The sequence below is a fragment of the Amphibalanus amphitrite genome, unplaced genomic scaffold, assembly GCF_019059575.1.
Source record: "Amphibalanus amphitrite isolate SeventyFive unplaced genomic scaffold, NRLGWU_Aamphi_draft 001280F_arrow, whole genome shotgun sequence".
Lineage (NCBI taxonomy): Eukaryota > Metazoa > Arthropoda > Thecostraca > Balanomorpha > Balanidae > Amphibalanus > Amphibalanus amphitrite.
In genome coordinates, this window is record NW_024882773.1 from 1 (window position 1) to 21,130 (window position 21,130).

A 21,130-nucleotide genomic window follows, 5' to 3' on the forward strand; every position below is an offset into this window, starting at 1 on the left:
AAATTCAAACATCCGTAACTTCGTAAATATGGCGGGCGAGCTTAGATTTTGGGTGCATCGTAATCAGGACGTTACGTACTATCCACTGGCCAAATTTGATCCAAATCGTAGGGGCTCACCTGATTCCGAATCTTAGATTATAGATTAGGATTCACTTACATCTGACTTGACGACCGTATAAGATATAACGAATTTGCCCATGATTGCTAATTGCCTAGCAACAGCGTGCAAAATCACTCAGTTGCTAGGCAATAGCTGGTACAAATGTCTAGTGAGTTAAAAATGAACAGGCAGCAACCAAAGTGTGGAAAATCCTTGGACACGTTGGAAACGTTGCACGAATGGAAAATCTTATACGGCCTTGTGGAAAACTTATACGGCCTTGTGCGCCTTGTGGAAAATGAGTTTTGAGTGTTGATTGTAATTTGTAGGGTTCCGGTTGGACGATTTTCTCACCTTTTTTCCTATTGTGTTTTGTTTATATATACAGTGAAAGGCATGTATGTAACCCAGTCTGCAAAACGTGGCAGCCAGCTCGACGAGGTGTTTGGGGCAGCCGGAATCCTGCCCCAAATGGGGCAGTTAGCCTCCCGGGCAGTCAAATTTCTGCCCCAAATGGGGCATCTAATTGGGGCAGGTTAGATTATGCCCTAAATGTACTATATATAGCATAAAAACTTCATATCAATACATCAACTGCGCAAATTTAAGTCGGTCGCGGTAATGAGGCTCGAACAATTTTTAAACGAAAGCATAGAGATAGGGCACCCCCATGTCGGGAGCGACTCGCGAATACGTAGCAGCGGCCGCCATGTTGGTGAGGGCGAGAATCTGCGGCGCTGTGTAAACACTATGGGAGGAGGGGGTGTTTGGGATAGATTTTGTGGTATTTTTCGACCGAAAAGTGTTAATCTTTTTTACCTATGGCATTCTTTGGAATGAGTAGATTGTGAAACAAGGGCAGAAACATGTGTATTTATAGTAATGTAATTACATCAGCCCTAGACATATAGCCCCGAAGACGCTGATAAAGGATATGCGGCACCGAAGGTAGATGCAATTGGCATGCTAATTTAAGATAAAATTTGTTTCCGATTATGGCTACCATGCTTTATATCTATGTATGCAGTATGCAATGGACAATGATCGACAATAAGTGCAATTTTAGCCCTCACCCGTTCGTAGTTTGTCAGCGTCTTACGAGTAGGGGAAGCCAGGGTGAACGGAGTGAACTCCAGCCGTTCGCCCCTCGACGGAGCAAGAACGGAAGGTATGCTGTCCGCGATGTGAGTAAACCAGTGATACCAAATTTCAGGGTACTAGGTCAACGGGTGAACTCAGAGGTCAGGTCAAACACTGGAAATCGAACCAGTAAAGTCACTGGAGTTTGAGAACTTTCGCTATAAAATCGACCAAAACGCGTGAACTGTCGGCGAAATGGGTTACATCATTCCCAATCAACCTCATCTCGAAATCTAGCGAACCGGGTCACATAAGGTCATACAAGGTCAGCGACCTAAGATGACCTCGGATGGCCTTGACACATGGCGGGTCATGTGAAGTGTATTTATGGGCGCCGATCTCGAATCCCGTGTCAATCTTACTTTAAAAAATGATTTGCGGGCACAAATCCGCAAGAGGATTACGAATAAAATGAGCAAGATGCTCCGAAAACTGCCCATATGAAGCGCAGCCTTGACCTCGAGGCAAATGCACGTTATCTAGACATCAACACTAAAAAAACGCATGTAAAATGAGCGCCGCAGATTCCCGCCCTCACAAACATGGTGGCCAGTCGCACGCACTAAAACACTGCCAATATATCTATGAACGAAAGGATCTGATCATTGGTCAAGGTTATATTATATAGAGCGGCTAGTGTTCCGGTTAAAATGTGGTGATGACGCAGTTGGGGTGCAAAACTGCCTCATGTTGCCATGGCAACGTCGAATCAATCGGCAGCGAGGGGCGCATTTCGTTTTTGCAACCAAAGAGAGGCGCTTCTCGGACAATACCCCAATGCATCATTGAAAAACTGATATTACACCTCGTCTCGGCGATGATCAGCTAATTGGTGGCTTAGTTTTAAGTGTGCAGAGTACGCGCGTCTCTTAATCTGTAGGTCGCGGGTTCGCAGCCGGTCAGTTAAGCGTTTTAGCACGCGTTCGTTTCTAAGTGGAAATGTGGATATCATTTGGCCGGACGGGGACGGCAATCATCGTGAGGGCTATACAGCACATTTACGAGTGTTCGATTAGGTCAGGTTTGGTCTGGTTCGGTTTGGTTTGATTTGGTTTGGTGAGGCTAGAAAGGAGTATCTCCGGGTAGCGCCTTTCCTTGGTTGCTAATACGAAACACGGCGCGTAAAACATTCATAGCCCCGATGAAGGGAAAACTCGAATATGGTAGCAGTTACAAATGACAATTTCTGCGCTTCAGCGACGTTTGTGGCGCAGCTCACTTTTTCTCGCGCGTTTCAACAATACTCTCCTTCTTTATTATTTTCCACCGGTAGCGTGCACCCCGCCCCGGTCCGCCCCGACTGCAAACGGTCTGCCCCGGAATTGCCGAACTCTGCCCCGATTTCTCAAAAGCTGCCCCGATATCTGCCCCCCGCCCCACTGTGTCTGCCCCGACGAGATCTCGTCGAACCCTGCCACGTTTTGCAGACTGGTATGTAACCAACGTGTTCAATTATGCATGATTTAACTTATTTTCGTTATTTTCAATCAAGTGTTGGACAATCATTAAAATATCAATATCAAATAGCTTTGCAGCTTGTCCGGTCTTTTGAAGTCACAAGGCATTAAAATAAGGGTCTTTTTTATTTCAAGATTAAACCCTGACTAGCATAGTAGCATTAATGAATTACATAGTTGTTAGATAAGCACAACTTGATTAACTGCAATGAAGATGCTAGGTTATGCTGGCCTCTGGTCTGTAACTCACCAATTGGTGTTCCCTGTTTCAGCAGCAGTAATCCATGTCCGCTGGAAGAGTGCTGTTCTGCAGAGGGGAGGAGGATGAGGCTGATCACGATGACATCTGGGATGACTCAGAGCTGATTGCTGCCTACGACAGGGCACTGGCATCAGCACGCGCCGAGCTCGGCATGGCTGGTTAGTTGCATCCCTTGGGATGGTGGTGAGAGTCAAGGGACAGAGAAAGGCAATGGGATGTATGAGGCTAGTTTTAAAGATTGTGTAGTCAGCTGGGCTCTCTTCATTCAAAGGGCCAATGTATTTCATTGCACCAAAGAAGTTTTCTTTGAGCAGTGACAATTGGCACACAATTATCATATCCCATCTTCCTCAATGCCATTGCTGCTGAAAACTCATAAAGGTGTGATGACACTGTCCATTAAACCGTTTCCAGTCATCTGACCCTGCCATTGTCCTTCAGGCGCCGCCGCCGAGGAGAAGCCGTCCAAGAAGTGGCGGATCGGCGACTTTTGCCGGGCGGTGTACTCTGTGGACGGCCAGTGGTACGAGGCCGAGATCCTCTCCGTGGGCGGCGCCCGGTGCCGATTGCGCTACGTCGGCTACGGAAACGAGGAGGACCAGCCGCTGGGGCGGCTGCAGCCCTCCGCCGGTAAAAAGGAGCGGCGCAGACAGGAGAGGGAGGCGGAGGACGAGAGAGAGGCACAGGAGGAGGGAGAGGAGGAGGCAGAGAGTGAGGAGGAGGACCAGGGTGAGGCAGAGGAGGAGAGCAGGCCCGCGGAGAGAGCGGCGGGGAAGAGCCGGAGGTCGGCGGCAGAGAGGGGTGTTGGCTCGGTGCAGAACCCCGCGGCCGGCGCTCAGAGCTACACTGGGAGCGGACAGACCCGTCACAGCTACAGCCAGCAGGCAGGGTATCCAGGTGCGGGCCCTATACCGACCTACCCCGCCGGACAGCCGACCCCGGGATACCCGGGCTGGGGCCCGCCCTGGGCGCCCGGTCCGGGGTCCCACGGCGCCCCCTGGGGGCACAGAGCGGGCCCCTGGGGCGCCGCGCCGCCGTGGGGCGCCCGGGCGGGGTACGGCGGCCGGGCGCAGGACCCGTACCTGCCCGCGTACCCCCCGCCGCCGCCACCCCCGCCGGTACCGGGGGACGCGGACCCCGTGCAGCTGGCCAACATGCTGATGTCGTGGTACATCAGCGGCTACCACACCGGCTACTACCAGGCCAGCCGCGAGGCTAGGAAGTGAGCAGGTGGCTCACATCGGCTGACTACTGGGCCAGCCGTCAGGCCAGTGAATGCTCTCTGACCCATTCCGGTTAATACCAGGCCAGGAAGTGAGCGCGATCGCACTCTGCACCTGATGGCTGGCCTGTGACAGTGATGACTGTGACGCCATGTTACAAGAACTGGTGATATGCGCTTGTGTTTGATGATGCCGTACGCTCAGTCAGCTCGTTTTGTGTCAAAGGTTCAGGAGTCCAGTGTTGGGTGGTTGTGGCACCTAGTGCCGGGCTTTACTCAGGACTCTGTCGGGTGGTCATGGCCTAGTGCGGTGCCGGGTCATGGCACCTAGTCTGTGAACCGAACTGGCGAGGGACGGGTATGGCACACCTTGGTCAACTCAGAATCTGAACTGCCATTGTCGCTTGTTAAGAAATAAACATGTTGCAAGGAAATCTTGGCGTAGTTTTTTTTTGGGGGTACCAGTGGGACTCGGTAAACGATCAATACGTAGTGCGTCTGTCACGTTGCATAACTGCATACAAACATGCACGTGACCGCTGCACTCGCTTTACTTACATAAACAAGTGGGCTCTTGCCACAAAAAAACTAAAGTTTCAAACGAACTTGTCATTTTCAACCGTCTGTTTTTCGTGTGTTTGTCTCTCTCTCAGGCTCTGCCGGCCTCTCTCTCTCTCTCTCTCTCTCTCTCTCTCTCTCTCTCTCTCTCTCTCTCTCTCTCTCTCTCTCTCTCTCTCTCTCTCTCTCTCTCTCTCTCTCTCTCTCTCTCTCTCTCTCTCTCTCTCCCTCTCTCTCTCTCTCTCTCTCCCTCTCTCTCTCCCTCTTCCTCTCCCTCTCCCCGCTCCTAGACCAGTCTTGTTCATCCATCTTGCACCTATCCCACCCAGATAACGAAACGCAACACACCGAATAGTACTTTATTGCACGGACAACAACGCCTCATTTCAGCAAAACGTGCACACACCACCTTTTTGTCACAGTTTGCAACAGTCGCCCCTCCCGGCGCAGTCGGGCACGTGGCCCTGACGCCTGGCTGGACATTATACGAGCAAAGCCGGTCAGTCACCTGACCGGTCCGTACACACCCGGCCGGAGATAGACCGGCGCGGCACAACCAGAAAGAGGATCAGCCGGGGCATGGGTATCGAGTCAGACGAGCGCGCGGAAGGACGGCGGGCAAAGGATGTTAGCGAAATAGCAGCAGGAGCACGCTGGGTTCGGATGGGCGAATTAACGAGCACTGGCTACAGCATGGCGGTCGGAGCTCCGGCTGTTAACAAATGACGAGAAAAGAGGCACAAACGCGAACATGGGAGGGAGATTTATGCTGAGTTACATAATGGCGGCCGATGAGCAGGCCAAAACTGGTGAACTATGCGGGAGGTGAGCCATCATCTCGGATTTACACAGGTTAGAGGCAGGGCTAGGCCCCGACAGGAGAGATTCTGCAGCAGGTCGCGGGCGCGGGGGACTCAAATCATCACAACCAATCGAGTAGCACACTGACATCTGCTAGCCACCCGCTCACACACCGCTGCGAGGGCGGAGACTGCGCGGAGACTCGCGACGCACCGGTCCATGAAAGAGGAGTGGGTGTGGGGCAGCCGTACCCCGCCCACCAGCACCGCACGCGCCGCCCCGACCGGCCGCGTCAGGCACTGAGTTGGCGGGCGGGCCGCCCGGTCAGGTCAGGTCACCGCCCGGCCTCACATAGCACCCAGAGTTTACACCGCTCAGAGACGCTAGAAAGAGCCCTCGGCAGCCGGCCACCATCAGACCCGCGGCAGTCAGTCTGGAGCTCCCCGGGGTCCGATATTTGGGCACAGCGTCCCGGCAGGGCCGTGGGTCAGATATGCACACAGGTCTGCTCTAGGTAATGCGTTAACAGGAGACCACCAGTCTCTCGATGTCATTCAGTTGACTATACACCGCACGGAGATAAAAACACAGAGGTGGCCGAGGCTGACTGCGTCCCGACGGGCGTTCCTCTGAGCTCCTGAGGACTGGCGGGTCGTCCGAGGCAGCTGGGACTTGTGAGACCGCTCAGATCACATCAGAGGTCACCCAGGTCACTCCAGAGGTCACTCAGAGGTCACCCAGAGGTCACTCAGGCCACCCAGGTCACTGGCTGGTCGCCGGATGATGTCGTTGGCCGGTCGCCACGGCATATTCGTTATCAGGTCCTCTCCCACCGCGGCTGAGACGAATTCATCACCCTAGAGTCCATGAAAGCCGCAGCACGCTATCGAATTATGCTGGCACTTGTACACAGCGCACTCAGCAATCCGCACATCTATGTGGTCAGTTGGGCAGGCATTCGCAAGACGCAAATCATCTACAACAAATAATTTACTCTCTCGGCACACACAGTCGCGTACAAGAGCCCTGGAGAAAATCCCACCTAGCCGTCCCTATCACCTATCGCCGGGCGGCGGGCGCTCGGCCTGCCACCTGGCGGCCGGGCGGCGCACTTGTCATTGCTAGTCTGGCCGCGGGCGGCGTTCAGGTGAGTTTGGAGTAGAGGTCGTCTAGCTGGGGTTTGAAGTACTTGCGGAGCTCTGGTCGCTTGGCCTTCAGCGTGGGCGTCAGCAGGTTGTTCTGGACGCTGAACGGGTCCGGGTGCAGGTAAATGTCCTTCACCTGCGCGGAGGGAACGACGGGAAATCGTCAGAGGATACACGCGAAAATATGGAGATAATCGTGTCGTATTGCGATTACGCTGAGAATCAGGTCAACGATCAAAACAAAAATGAATGAATTAAGAGCACCTCTCAGAACGCCTGCAAGTCGTAAGAGATCTTTTCATACAAACGACTATGACAATGATAATAAACAAAGCCCCTCCACGATACCCAGAGTTCCTTCTCACGCAATTTCTATACAAACAAGTCTCCTCCATCCACACTACTTCCGGCCTCTTCCCATCCCCCCCCCCTGCACACGCACCTGTTCGAAGCTCTTGAGGTTGGCCTCCTTGGCCAGTCGGTTCATGTCGTCCATTATGTGTTTCTTCACCTTGGGACTCTGGCAGAGCACGGACAGCGTGCCGGGCACGTTGTTCTTGGTGGCCCAGGCCTTCAGCACGTCCACGTCCGGCACCACCACGGCCACCACGCAAGACTTGAGACTCTCGCCGTGCACGAACATCTGGGCGATCAGCTGCGAGCGCACGTACACGTTCTCCACCTTCTCCGGAGCCACGTACTCGCCCTGAGGGAGGGGAAGGGGAGAGTCAGAGGGGCACGTATTCACTCTAAGAAACGGGCAATGGTTGATGGGCGCCAGAAAGTCACTCTAAAGGCCGCCCCACACTGGACCCCGCATGCGGGTTGCGAGTTTTTGGGTTTTGCGGTTTCTTTAAAATCAGATAATACAATCTAAGCTGAGTGACCCACACTACCATCTAACAAGCGAGTCTGCATGTTTTTAGGTTGCAAGCGACCTTGCATCGCATTCCAAAAGTTGATTTTGAGTCAACTTTCGATTTTCCTCGCTGCGAGGTCTGCGAGCTCTGCGAGGTTTGCGGGTTTTTCGTTGGAGTCGAATTTTGGTTCGTTGCGCTGGTATTGCGACTATATGTAAGTTTCTGAAGGTGTACTGGCTTCACTGCATTCATGAAGCTACAATTAGGGAACGGCCTAATCACTCTATGAATTAGTATTATGCCCGCAAACTCAAAACCCGCAAACTCGCAACCCGCATGCGAGTTCCAGTGTGGGGCGGCCTTAAGGGGGAGAACAGTAGGACTCACCACCATGACACGTCTACTTCAGCCATGGCGGGTATGCGGCGACAAAAAGCTCCTGTCAATTTTCGACCAGCTGTCATAGGCGGCGGAACGGGGAGGGCACCGGGGCACCGTGCCCTCCTTTGATTTTGGCATTTTAACATTAGCCCTATGGGCGTTGCATGGAAAGAATGAGACCAAAAGTCGGCAGTGCCCCCCCCCCCCTTAATTGAAGGTGTTCCGCCGCCACTGCCAGCTGTCTGAATGAAAATGAGCTCCTCGGCATCCTTCCAATTATCCATATAAGGGGAAAAATAATCTTCTACCCTCTTTTCCCCACCTAGTTTGAAGCTGTCCCTTACTCCCTACCCCGTTGATTTATAGATGTCCATCTCACCTCCCTATCTCACCTCTCGCCTCCTTCTGCCCCCCCTCTCTCCCCCTCTTGTCTCTCACCTGTGACAGTTTGAAGATGTGCTTGGCGCGGTCGATGATGCGCAGTGTTCCGTTGGGCAGCCACTGTCCCACATCTCCCGTGTGCAGCCAGCCGTCCGAGTCGATCGTCTCGCGCGTCTTCTCCGGGTTCTTGTAGTAGCCCTACACGACACCAAGACAGATAGACTTCAGCGGGGGCAAGCTGGGGGTTGGGACGCGACCGGCAGGTCATGAATAACGACGATGGGGATTAAGGGGAGCGGAACGCACACATTTCTCGGAAAAAATCTAACTTTTTTCAAATACCAAGGCAATTCCTACGCGTTACTCCTTGCTCGTCTCTCGCCAGATACGCCTATATTCCAACCACGAGTAGCACCTTTCCCTCTCTTGAATTAGCTCTCCCTTCTAACGGAGAGGTCCCTCTCCTCGCCTTATCGCCACGCTAGACGCACACCTCGTCCTGGCGTCCCGTCCCTTTCATCCCCGTGTTATCTCTCACCTGGGTGACGTTGGTGCCGCGGATGCACACCTCGCCCTGGCCGGAGGCGGCGAAGTAGTTCATCTCGGGCACATCCACCAGCTTAATGTCACAGCAGGGCAGCGGAGGACCGACGTGGTCGGGCCGCGCGTCGCCCTGCAGCGTCAGCGTGCACGGCGCCACGCACTCGGTCTGACCGTAACCCTCCAGCACCTGACGGAGTGGGGAGGGGAGTTAATAGCGTTAATAGCACTCCATGGCCTGACAGAGAGAAAAAGGGAGTTGGCAAAGACGTCTTCAAAAACTCACCCCATGGGGAACAGTATTACCAAACGGCAAGCACAAGTAAGTATCACAATGAAATCAAATAAACGCTATGATCAATTATAGATAGCTTTGTTGTCAGCGCGCAACAAATGTTGTCAATCCCGATCGCAAGAATAGCATCCCTCATTGCGTTTCAGTCGCTCCCTTCCCCCTCCAACATCCCCGTCCCTCCCGATTGGCTCACCGTGCATCCGAGCGCTGCCCTCATGAACGTGAGCACGTTGGCGGCCATGGGTGCCGATCCAACCACCATGAGACGGACCCGGCCGCCCAGTGAGTCGCGCACCTTCTTCAGCACCAGCCGGTCCCAGAACGAGTCGTTACGGATTATACCGCTGTAACAACGGAACAGAACGAGTCGTTACGGATTATACCGCTGTAACAACAGAACAGAACGAGTCGTTACGGATTATACCGCTGGCCTGTAACAGCGGAACCAGTCGTTACGGATTATACCGCTGTAACAACGGAACAGAACGAGTCGTTACGGATTATACCGCTGTAACAGAACAGAACGAGTCGTTACGGATTATACCGCTGTAACAACGGAACAGAACGAGTCGTTACGGATTATACCGCTGTAACAACGGAACAGGACGAGTCGTTACGGATTTAACCACTGTAAAAGAAGGTTACTTAAGGAATTATACCACTGTAACATCGAGTCGCTACGGATTAGGAGTGAGTCGATACGGATTACACCACTGAGGGACAGAAGGAGTCGTTACGGATTATACCGCTGTGGGGACAAGTTACAGATTATACTCTTATGGGAACGGCTATGGTATTGGTGACCGAGTGTTGTCTTGGATTGAATCATTCCTGGAAGACAGAATGCAGCAAGTGTCCCTATATGGAAACCTGTCAGATTTGGTCCCTGTGCGCAGTGGTGTGCCCCAAGGCTCAGTGTTGGGCCCATTGCTCTTCTTGCTCTATGTCAATGACTTGCCAGATGCTGTCACTTCAAATGTGCGAATGTTCGCAGATGACACAAAGCTGTTCTCAGGCATCTCTTCTGAACATGATGTGCGGACATTGCAGGCAGACCTGAACGCCCTCGTGGAATGGTCTAGAACTTGGCAGCTGCCATTTAACGAGAATAAGTGCAAAGTGCTTCATGTTGGTGCAGCCAAGGACCACCACTCATTTCAAATGGGGTCGGACAGACTGACAAACACGTCAGTCGAGAGAGACCTGGGTGTGCAGGTCGACTCAATCTTGAAGTTTCGACAGCAAGCGTCTACGGCGGTCTTCAAAGCGTCTCAAGTTCTTGCGGTCATCCGCCGGTCCTTCGCCTTTTTAGATGAATTTACCCTGCCTCTTCTGTTCAAATCTCTCGTGCGGCCTCACCTGAAGTTCAGCAGTCTTGTTTGGGGTCCGTTCAATAGAGCTGATCAGAAGGCAGTCGAAAGGGTTCAAAGAAGAGCCACCCGGTTAGTGGTGAGCATCCGCCACCTTCCATATCCTGAAAGGCTGAAGAGACTGAAGCTCCCGTCACTGTACTATCGGCGTAGACGCATGGATATGATTCACGCATACAAGATGCTGCACGGCCACGTTGATACTGATCCTTCAGAGCTTCTGGCAACCAATCCTGAAAGGCGAACTCGGGGTCACACACTTAAACTACGGAAGCCTCGTGCAACCTGCCGTGCCAGACTGAATTCATTTTCTGTACGGTGTATTAACGATTGGAACGGACTTCCAGCAGAAATTGTACATTCGCCCTCAGTCAACGTCTTTAAGAACAGGCTGGATGCGCACTGGGAGTCGATCTGGTACTCCACTCCTGTAACAGACTGAGAACTAAGTGGAGTTATGGAAATCGGCGAGAACGGGCCCTACAGGACATCGTGCCTCTTGACCCGATAACACGAAGAAGAAGAAGAAGAAGAAGAACGAGTCGTTCGAAATTGACGATAGTCCAATTAGGCTGAGTAAGAAATGACCCAATATAACCAACTCAATGGAAGACGTTCATCAACGTAACAAGCCGACATAGATTGCAATGGATTCCGGCCACAACATTCATTCACCACATCAATTTTACTTGTTTACTTCAATCAGCCCAATAGACGCCCCGGCAAAACAGCCTATGGTTAACAAATGCTTTCGCCTGTCACAGATGTCAGTGCCTTCGCTTCACAACAGTCCGCTACAACGTCGTTCACAGCTAGTTGATGATGTTTATAGAATACGAGAGAGGAAGAACATTAAATGCATTGGCGATGTTTCAATACATTCCCCTCCAAACTGTACAGGCAGAGCCGCAGAGTACGGTACCTGTCCTTTACCTACACCTCCCTCCCGTCCCGCGGTCTCACCGTTTGATCTCGGCCCCCGGTCTCACCGTTTGATCTCGGCCCCCGGTCTCACCGTTTGATCTCGGCCTCCTTGGCGTCCAGCGCCCACTGCAGCATCCTGGTCTTGAACTTGCTGCCGGCCACGTTGGACCAGACCTTGTCGTAGATGCGGTTCAGCAGCCGCGGCACCACCGGCATCAGCGTGGGCCGCAGGTGCTTCATGTCGTCCATCAGCGCCCGGATGTCGCCCAGGAAGAACCCCACAGAGCCGCCCTGCATGTACATCGCCGTCTGCCGGGGGACAGAGGGGGTGTTAGCCCGGGGCACAGGGAGGGGGTCAGACCAGAGACAAGGGGGGGTCAGACCAGGACGGAGGGGGAGCGTGGGAAGGATAGAGAGGGACAGAGAATGGTGGAAACACGGAGGGAGAATGGTACCATGAATATCGGTGATATTGCATATTGCGTAAAAGAAGAAATCATGCCATACAAACACGTAAACCGGAAAACCTTTCTCAGAACAACTCAGAACGCCTTCTTGCTGCACCCAGCATTATCAAAACAAAACCAGAACACAAGCTTAAGCAGCCACCAACTCCACCCGCTAAGTCGGGAAAACGCAGCCACCGCCCCGACGCCCAGCGGAATTCACCCCCTGGTGCTCACCTCACAGACGCGCTCTAGCATGTGCGCCAGCGGCAGGAAGCTGATGAGTGTATCGGTGTGGTCGGGCGCGCACTCGCCCAGCTGGATCAGCACGGCGCCCACGTCGGCCACCAGGTTCTCGTGGGTCAGCATCACGCCCTTGGGGTCGCCCGTGGTGCCCGACGTGTAGCAGATGGTCGCCAGGTCCTCCGGCTTCGGAGGCTGCGGGAGGGGAGGGGGGTCAGACTGAGTCAGATGGGACCAGGCACCACAGCAGGGGCTAAACAGGCGCTAGAAATGCGATCTAGGAATGCTGAGTGAGGAATGCTAGAGTGCAATTTTAGGAAACCAGTGACCTCAGCAAGCACCGTAATTTTCATTGAAGCAGATTTCTTCCTACTTCGCTCCTTCTTCCTATGTTCGTGCAGATACTCCTTTCATCTCCTAAATCATCTTCATCTCATCCATTTCCATTTCAGGTGTTGCTCCGTGCAGCAGCGTCAGTGCCTATTTGGATCTACTACAAAGTAGATAATTGAAACACACCCCTTAATATCGTCTATCATACTAGATATGTCATACTGCCATGTACGCCATCTGTTTTCTGTTCCATGGGCTGCTCTCACTCGCTTTCTCTGTACCTGTTCAAATATACCACCGGTGGGAACCGGAATGAATAAATGAATGTTCCCTTATTCCCCTTACTGATCAATCCCCCCTCCCCATCCTCACCGTCTCCTTGATGTTGGCGGCGGCTCCCAGTTTCTCCACCTCTGTGAAGCGCGACACGCGCACGCCGGCGTCTTTGGCGCGCTGCACCAGCTCCGGTTTCACGGGCCGCGTGCTCACGATGTGCGTCAGCGGCCGCGGCCGCTGGCCCAGCAGGGTGGCGATCTTGGTGTCGTTATCCACCACCACCACCGAGATGATGGCCTGGCGGACGGCGGAGGCGGGCGTAAGGACGCAGCGCGGTGGTACCGATGGAAATTCCAGTTTCAGCCGGACATGGTCGGAATCCAATACGAAAAACTGAACGCAACTAAATGCTATGATACTTGTTCAAGTCAATCTTCATTTGATTTCGATGCAACGTTCATAAAACGCTGTGTGACTTCAAGCCACTTAGAGTACAATGTCATCCTTAGATAACCACAACCATATCAGCAAGAGTATTATGCTAGAGCAACCACCAGTCCTGTCCATTACTGATCTGACCAGCTGAGAACATACGCGAGTGCAGCAGCAAGGCGGAGTGGCAGTCTCATCACGGCCCCATCCCGCTGACCTGGTTGATGATGAAGGTGCACGCCTCCTCCCCGAGCGTGTCGTACAGCGGCACGATGACCATGTTGTAGCAGTAGCAGCCCTGCTCCGTAAGCACCCACTCGGGACAGTTCTGCGTGTACACACCGACGTTCGTCTCCTGGCCCGGCTTCAGACCTGTGCAGTGGACAGGCGGGGTCAGCTGAGACGGTATGCACGCTAACGTTCGTGTTATGGTCGGGCTTCAGACCTGTAGAGAAGAGGACGTAACCTGCGGTTTATAGGGCGGCTGTAGTTCTAAATCATGTGTCGAATCATCACGTAACCATACATCGACTCGATTAAAGACCACCACCATGCATTAGCTACGATAGGTTTGTGATTTTCTTTTCATAACAGTGTCAAAAGATCGATTCGCTGAGGCAATCAGAGGATCAACGCGATAACCAGGGCAGTCAATGACTCGGTACACGCCTCCATACGGTCGTTCTGAGGAGCTGTGTGACCTGATAGTTCACTGACGACTTTAAATGCAGCTTGTCACGCCACGCCCCAGAGACATAACCTCATCAGCGCTATCGTGCCGGAACTCGATACGATCCCACAGATCGACCGTCCTACCTGTCATCCATTTGATTATTAAAAACGGCACAAGACATCGATGTCTGACGTAGGGGCAAGGAACCGTAACAGTTCAAATGATCACTAGATGTATCAGAAAATTAGGCACGGCTTTCATCAATATTCGCAAACTAGAGAGCAAAAATATCGCAAAAGACGAACGACAATAACATGACCCGGTATGTTATGGGCATATCGACCTGCTGCTGTCGGGTCGGGTCCGGGCCAACTCTACCGGGTTAACAAACATGACACGGTGGAGCACAACCGCAGACAACATCCAACAACACTTCGCTCTCCGATTCCCCAACGGATCGGGCTTAAGTTCCTACTGAACCCCTCCTCACTGGCAGCCCGAATTTCATAGCTCACTCACACATCCCTCCCTCTCCCTTCCCCATGACGCGACCTGTAGCCAGCTCCTCCCTCTCCTCTCCTTATGACAGACCTGTGGCCAGCAGGCCGGCGGCGAAGTTTTTGGCCCTGAGCAGCGACTCGTTGTAGTTAATCCACTGGTACGGCTTGTCCTTATCCTCGTGCCAGCCCAGGCACGGGCCGTTATCTGGGGGAGCACGGAACGCAGAGCACGTCAACGGCGAGACTCGACTTGACACACAGTGGGTTGGTACTGAGAATCATCAGAGTGTTACGCATGACAATAACGGCAAAATACGGGCTGATGAATACACACGTCATTACGAACGATTCTGATACGCGACACCCGTTTTCTGGGATCAAATGTAGGGCAATCCCGTGTCAATACACCATATACGAATCTAACTGAGGCGTGGTCGAGTTTAAAAAAGATGTAGGTAGGTACTACAAGTAAGTAGCATCTGTGTTGGCACAGCTGTGGGCTGAATACGTTACATTATAACAGAGCTGCGGGGCAACTGAGCCGTGGAAGACGAAAACACATGCTATTCTCGTTTGTTTCACTCTCAATTGAAACTAAACTAAGCTGTGCTATCAAAACAAAATGTCGCTTAGCCCACACTTTATTTCCTTGTTGCCCTTTCCCAGGCCCCTGACATGGCCTTCTGACCCCGCTGACCCTATCCACAATTTTAGTTTCACCCCGCCCCGACTCACTGGACAGTTTGGCACCGCGCCGGAACGCGTCAAACATGGTCTTGGTGTTGTCATCCAGGTACTTGAAGTACTGGCCATCCTTGGAGCCCTTGTACGGGATGCGCGACCGACGGATCAGCTCCGGACCCTGCAACACGAGGGACCAGTCCGTCAGGTGGGGCATATCGACAACATGTACGTCAGTGGGTCAGAGCAGGAACAGAGTAGAAGCCGGATTAAGAAAAAAAAACAATAGCGCTGTGACGAGACTTTGAGACACCTCAGGGATAGCCGACTGATGCTACGCAATGCAGTTGTAAGGATTGACGAAATATAGAGGCTATTGGGCACCACATTCCTGGTAAGCCGAGATTCGATGTGTTGCAACAGGTCACCGACCATAGCCGAGCTGCCCCCTGAAACTCTGCCCCAGTCGTCGCACTCTGAATGTCATCGGATCTCGCCGTCCCATATCAGCCGCGCACTGCGCTGACTGGAGCTCTTTGTTTGTTTTGTTGGGTTAGGCCCTTTCGGTCCAATGAGACCATTTCAGAGCCGGGAGGATGATAGGATATAGGGGGAGACATTGGTCTGGGCAGGCACCCTAGTGAGTCGCCGGGGCTGAGCCCGTCCAGAGGACAACAGGCCACCCAGCCCCAAGGCACTCACTGCACCCGGCTACGGGGTGCGTTCCCTCGGGAGCAGCGGTGCCGCTCCAAGGGAGCAGCCCGCATGAGATAAAGTTGCCTTCCAGCCCGGAGGGGGGTTGTGGCGTGGAGGAGAAGGATTTCAGTATCCTGAGGATAGAAGCACGGAACGGTGACTGGAGCTCTGTCCGGTCGCTGTTTTTATATCAGCGTGCTGACGGTTTTCCCCATAAAAGGAAGTTATTGCTGGCGCTTCTTGGCCTCTCATTGGTCTAACGAATAGACCACTTGAATTCGACCAATGAGGAGCCAAAAAGTAGCAGCATGCTCGCAACCTGCTGATAAATAAACGGGGGCGAACAGAGCTCAGGCTCCGTGCTATACTGGAAACAAGCCCGGTCCTCGCGACATCCAAATCGCAACGCACCCACTCAAACTGTTCACACATTCCTATTTCCCGGTATCACTACCCTGAGAACAGCTCATCACCCTCACACCACGGTCCAGTGTCCAACGTTCGCTCAACCACAATCCAACCGGCATCCTAGCATTCGTCCCAACAACCATCTGTCGTTACTTCAACGGCGCCATCCAACCGTCACCGTCGCGGCGCTCACCGGTCGGCCGGGAGCCGCCGCTACTACCGGCAGCTTCACGCGTGGTTGGTGCCCGCCCGCCGCCGGCGCCGGTAGCGTGGCCAGCCGGGCGGTACGGTGGGCGGGCAGTGAGGTTCAAACGGAGCGCGCTCCAGGCAGCCGCCGGAGGAGGAGGACCGGTGGGTTCGGTACGGGTCAGTGTCTCCGGGACTGGGGGTGGTCATTACCGGTAATTACCGGAGGAGACCAGGGATCGGGGACGACACAGGTGTGGAAATGGTGTGGAGGAGAGATGGGGCAAGAAGGGAGAAGACTGAAGGGAATGGAGAAAAAGAGGAGACTGAGAGCGAAGAAGAGGGAAGAGCAAGGCAAGACAGAAGGAGGAAACACTAAGTGAGGGACGATAGAGGAAACGACGATAAGAGTTAAGAAATCCGTCTTTCCCGTGGTGAAATCTACCCGTATCCTGCCAGCCGCCCTTCCCGAAGTGTGCCCATTTCCTCCAGCCCGGAAGCGACTAGTTCCGGCGTCACGGCAGCGCGGACGGTCCGGAGATTCCGACCGGATCCAGTACGAGTTCCAGGCTGGATTCCGGCCGGATCCAGTACCAGTTCCAGACTGGATTCCAGACGCCGTCCGGCCTCCCAAGGAATGTCCGACGGGTCATCGTTCGCGTCGCGCCATTCGACCTCCGAGCCTAGCTACAATAATCATCCAGACACGCCTTATGCATGACGGGGTGCCCCCGCCAGTAACACCTGGCATCAGATGTCTCTGCTCGAATTGCATGAGCAATAGCCCAGTTTTTCGTATGCCTACGCCTCAGTGCATAATGCCATCTCCGCTGTATTATACATGACGGCCACTCCTCCGTCCTTACATCAACATGTCGACCACTCCTCCGTCCTTGCAAATAAAAACTTCCCCGCCAGTCACACCTATATCACACCTGTTCGCGACCCGGGGGCCCGCCGAGTTCACGTGGCCCCTCGGCCGCCGACCCGCGCCGGTAGTACGCAGGTGGCGTGACTGCCGAGCCGACCAATCAGCGCTCGCCCCGGCGCCGCGGCAGCAGCTGACGCCGGGTCGCGGTCAGCTCACTTGGGCTGGGTTTCACGGCGCCGCAATGACCCCCATGAGCTGGCAGAGCGGTACAGAGGCACGTGGCATTGCGCGGCGCGGGACTCGCACCGCGCCGCTGACATGGCGGGCATGTGATACATGTCTGAGGTCAGAAAGCGAGGTGAGGTGAGGCGCGTCGGGGTAATACGAGCGACCCCGCGGGGAGGGAACAATCAACCACAGTGGGTGGCGACCTGCCTGCAAATGCATTGTCTTAACATGTGTTACTGAGGCTGAGCTCACACAATTGGGCGGAGGCTTGCTTGCAAATGCATTGCCCAGACTGCTGTTATTGAGACTACGCTCGTACAAGACTTCAGCACAGAAGCCCAGCCTCAGCCGGTTCAAGCCATAGACACCAGCAAAAACCTGCGGCGTCTCAGCCATGTAACGGACTGCAAACCAAACCGCTGGGTTTTGTACCCGGCACCGAGTCCCAGCCGGCGTCCTAATGCCTCGCACCGTCCGCTAACATCTGTCGCTGCGGTGGAACCTTCATTTAGCCCGCGATCTGGCAGATCAGACCTGATCCTGCCGACGCACTGGGGCAGGGCGGTCTTAGTCCCCACGTCAGATGAATTCCCTCCCTCCCCCACTCCGGGCAGAGGTGCCAAGACGGTCACGCGCTCTTGGGGGTCGCTCCGGGGGGGGGTGTCGCCGACCTTGTCGTGCCTCTGGTGGAGGCCGGGACATTTATTGTAGCGGAGGAAAAACTTCGATGAATTTTGAAGAATATATTGAAGAAATCCGGACGATAGATGATGACGAACGGTAGACGAGGGTGAAATGAGGAGCGCAGAGTAGACAGGTGGACCAGAGAAAAACACAGTGAGCACTGTCGATGAAGTTCACTGTTCAGAGTTCAGATGACACATCGGCGCCGCCGCGGACGGGGCGCCGTCAGAGCCGTTCACTGCACTGCAATACGCCGGCGCTCGTCGGGGCGCCGGCGAATTCGCGCACTGCCACTGAGCTGGGCTCAGTGGCGTTCACTGGGCACACGAACGGGGGTGCCCTCGGAATCGTGCTCGGTGGCACGACTCCGTCACTGTTCACGTTGGCAACCCGCGGGGGGTGCCGTCGGAATCGTGCGCGGTGCACGATTCCGTCACGGGTTCACTACACCGGCGCACATCGGGGCGCCGGCGGAGCCGCGCACCGCCACCGAGGACTGTACCCGGTGGCGTTCAAGTGGAGACTGCCCGCAGCGACTCGAGGAGCCGCCGCGGGCACAAAGAACAATCAGTCGTACATCTAAAAGCAATTAGAATATGAAACGAGAAACCTGTGAGAAGAGCCAGAGCAGGCTCGCGCGGCACGTTCGGTTATACGATACGGCGGCGGCGAGCACGAACAGCCGTCAAGTGTGAAGCGATAGCGCGAGTGACAAATTGTAGGCAATTAGAACTTGAGACGAGAAACTAACACAAGAGCTGGTCCAGGCTCACGGGGCATGACCAGTACTGCGATAGATCACGCGTGGCTGTCAAATGTAAAACGAAAGAGAAGAACAACAGGGCAGTTCATTTCGTCGGTGACACACTCCTCCCCTGTGATCGACTTAAGACGGGAGATCACACAACCACTGAACACCGACGGAACATTCTGTACATCCACGAGATTCACGACTTCGCTACGCAGGTTCTCGCGAGTTCTTCCTAAACTACACAAGCACCTATACAGATTTATGGTACACTACCTATATCACTTAGTACTAAATCATAACGAATGCAAACACTTTCGGCACCTTCACAATCGTTCATTGCGCTAGACCTCGTCCCTGGTCATCTGCACATTAGTCCACTGGTCGCGTCACTTTGTCACTTCTGACGCCAGTCTCCGGTGCGCAGTGTTCGGCTACACCAGAAACGCAACGCGAGTGTTCACACGGCTGTTGCCGGTTTCGGTTGTCGTTCTCCAGAATAGCTGATGTGCTGTCCTTCCAGCAGTCAGCTGATCGGTCGCTGCTCTCAGTAGGTCAGCAGGGTCCTTCGTCGCCTCAGTTTCCCTCGGTACTCAAGGTCAGTGTCAACCGGCAGCGCGGCACGCGCCACTCAGCTGAGCTCCCCCACCTCCAGATGTCACTCGTGCCTAATGGCCGGCTGCGCGGACGGGGGAGGGGAAAGCGGTCCATGTGGCGAGCCGGGCTAGAGGGGGACACGGGAAAAGACATAAATCTCGGCGAGTTTGGTGTCTGCTCCACGGGACGGAGGGCGAGATGAAGTTTCAGAAATGGTCTATAGGCCAGGCTCAGTGGGTCAGTGGGAGTACGGTCGAAGTACAGCTGTCAGGATGTGGGAATGATGTGGCGACAAACCCGTTCACTACAGCTGAGCTGCTTCTTCTAGGACAGCGACCACGTGACCGGCCGTGTGTGGGTCGCTCCATTCGCAGTGACGAGTCGTACAGCGCGCACTCGTCTGTCCGGTCCTGGCAGGAGCTCTGTTCTCGAACCAGGGACCAGAGTCCTTTCGATGTGCCAGGTTTTGGGATTTTTTTCTTTCTTCCATCGGCTCCGGATGTGTCGTAGCATCCAGAGTTTCTCCTTGAGGATCTGCACCGTGATCCGATACGGAGCGGCGATCCTCACGGGGTCGAAGATAACCGCAGTTCTCCTGAGCGCTCCTCGTCTGGTCGTCTGCTTCTTACTGTCTCGGAACTGGGCACTCGGCGAGTCTCGCTCTTCGTCCCAGACAGCACCCAGAGCTCCTTCCGCAGGGAGATAGGTGTCATCGTAGTCCGCATCGGGGTGTGCTTGTCTCACATATGGTGTGCTGCTTTGCACTTCACTCGTGTTGTTCATCTGGTTTTCGAGCCGTAAGTTTTCCTTTGTGAGCAGATCGGGACCATCTCTTCTTACTGCTCTGGCGGCCTCTGACACGGTTCGTTCTGGTTGATGGGCGTCGTCCATACAGACACTGCCGTGTCGCGCTTTCGTGGTCTCTGTCTTCAGTTTGACTTGTGCATCTGCATCATGATCGGTGACTGTTTTCTGCGGCACAAGGTCAGCGGACGCCAGCCACGATTCGGTTTTGAAGACGTTTTCTTCCTTCTCGTTCTGGTCTGATTTTTGTCCGTCGTTCAGGTCAGGCGAGAGGCGGTTTTGAGCCGTTCTTTCTTGTCGGATGAACTGTTTCTGATCAGCCGTCTCCTGGATATCCGCTACGCAGGCCACAGCCCTTTCCTGGAATCGTTGCGGGACGTCAGTTTGACTTTTCCGCATGTCTGACTCAGCGAGTGGTCGATTGTTGCACGAGGCGCCAAGCACCTGGGCAGCAGCGTCGGAGTCGGAGATCACCTGGATTTCCGGGTCTTCGCTCGGTTTTCTGGCTGAGGGATGCTGCAGGGATTTTGCTGCCTCAGCTGTTTCACCTGGGTTCACTTTTCGGAGGCGTCCTTCTTTCGAGCAGGATTCTTGAGTCACCTCTTTCAGGTTCTTGTTGCTAGCGAGTTCTTTTTCCGAGCTCAGCAGGTCTGGCCCAGCGGGTAGCTGGTTGTCGAATGAGATGCCAAGTACCTGGGCAGTAGCGATGGAGATCCATCTGGTTGTCACTTTCTGGCTGTCCGTAACTTTCAACTTCTGGACACTTTCTGACGCCGGTATCCTATCTTTGGGTAACTCGTCGATCCACGATGGTCTGCTGATCTGAGGGCTAGCTGGGACGGGGCTAGCAGGGAGAGGGAGAGGACAGTGGAATGATATTTCGGAC

General features: G+C 54.1%; 2 protein-coding genes across 11 annotated transcripts in view; one reads left to right on the forward strand and one right to left on the reverse strand.

Annotated features, from left to right (window-relative positions):
- Positions 1-233: 233 nt before the first annotated feature.
- On the forward strand, positions 234-4,621 carry LOC122371815 (survival motor neuron protein-like). 4 transcript variants are annotated; one of them, XM_043348529.1, is made up of 3 exons: positions 234-271; positions 2,972-3,119; positions 3,403-4,621. In XM_043348529.1, the coding sequence occupies exons 2-3, from the start codon at positions 2,984-2,986 to the stop codon at positions 4,185-4,187; spliced, it is 921 nt and encodes a 306-aa protein (XP_043204464.1). In that variant the 5' UTR covers positions 234-271; positions 2,972-2,983; the 3' UTR covers positions 4,188-4,621. The 4 variants fall into 4 exon arrangements, with proteins under 4 accessions (XP_043204464.1, XP_043204462.1, XP_043204460.1 ...); XM_043348527.1 differs by lacking the exon at positions 234-271 and adding an exon at positions 324-496 and having other exon boundaries at positions 2,975-3,119; XM_043348525.1 differs by lacking the exon at positions 234-271 and adding an exon at positions 2,445-2,673.
- Positions 4,622-5,086: 465 nt separating this feature from the next.
- LOC122371813 (long-chain-fatty-acid--CoA ligase 1-like) overlaps positions 5,087-21,130 on the reverse strand; it is a 61,512-nt gene continuing 45,468 nt past the window's right edge. For all 7 annotated transcript variants that reach the window (XM_043348518.1, XM_043348519.1, XM_043348523.1 and 4 more), the window contains 11 exons: positions 15,077-15,203; positions 14,433-14,546; positions 13,386-13,540; positions 12,833-13,033; positions 12,122-12,322; positions 11,530-11,747; positions 9,338-9,488; positions 8,848-9,039; positions 8,367-8,507; positions 7,130-7,393; positions 5,087-6,823 (listed from right to left, as the gene is read on the reverse strand). In XM_043348518.1, coding sequence (XP_043204453.1) covers positions 6,686-6,823; positions 7,130-7,393; positions 8,367-8,507; positions 8,848-9,039; positions 9,338-9,488; positions 11,530-11,747; positions 12,122-12,322; positions 12,833-13,033; positions 13,386-13,540; positions 14,433-14,546; positions 15,077-15,203 — 1,902 coding nt within the window. In that variant the 3' untranslated portion in view covers positions 5,087-6,685. The remainder of the gene's footprint in view (positions 6,824-7,129; positions 7,394-8,366; positions 8,508-8,847; positions 9,040-9,337; positions 9,489-11,529; positions 11,748-12,121; positions 12,323-12,832; positions 13,034-13,385; positions 13,541-14,432; positions 14,547-15,076; positions 15,204-21,130) is intronic.

Coding starts and splice junctions, on each gene's coding strand:
- LOC122371815 (XM_043348529.1), top strand. CDS start 2,984: ATGTCCGCTGGAAGAGTGCTGTTCTGCAGAGGGGAGGAGGATGAGGCT. Junction 3,120..3,402: donor CGCCGAGCTCGGCATGGCTG/GTTAGTTGCATC, acceptor ATTGTCCTTCAG/GCGCCGCCGCCGAGGAGAAG.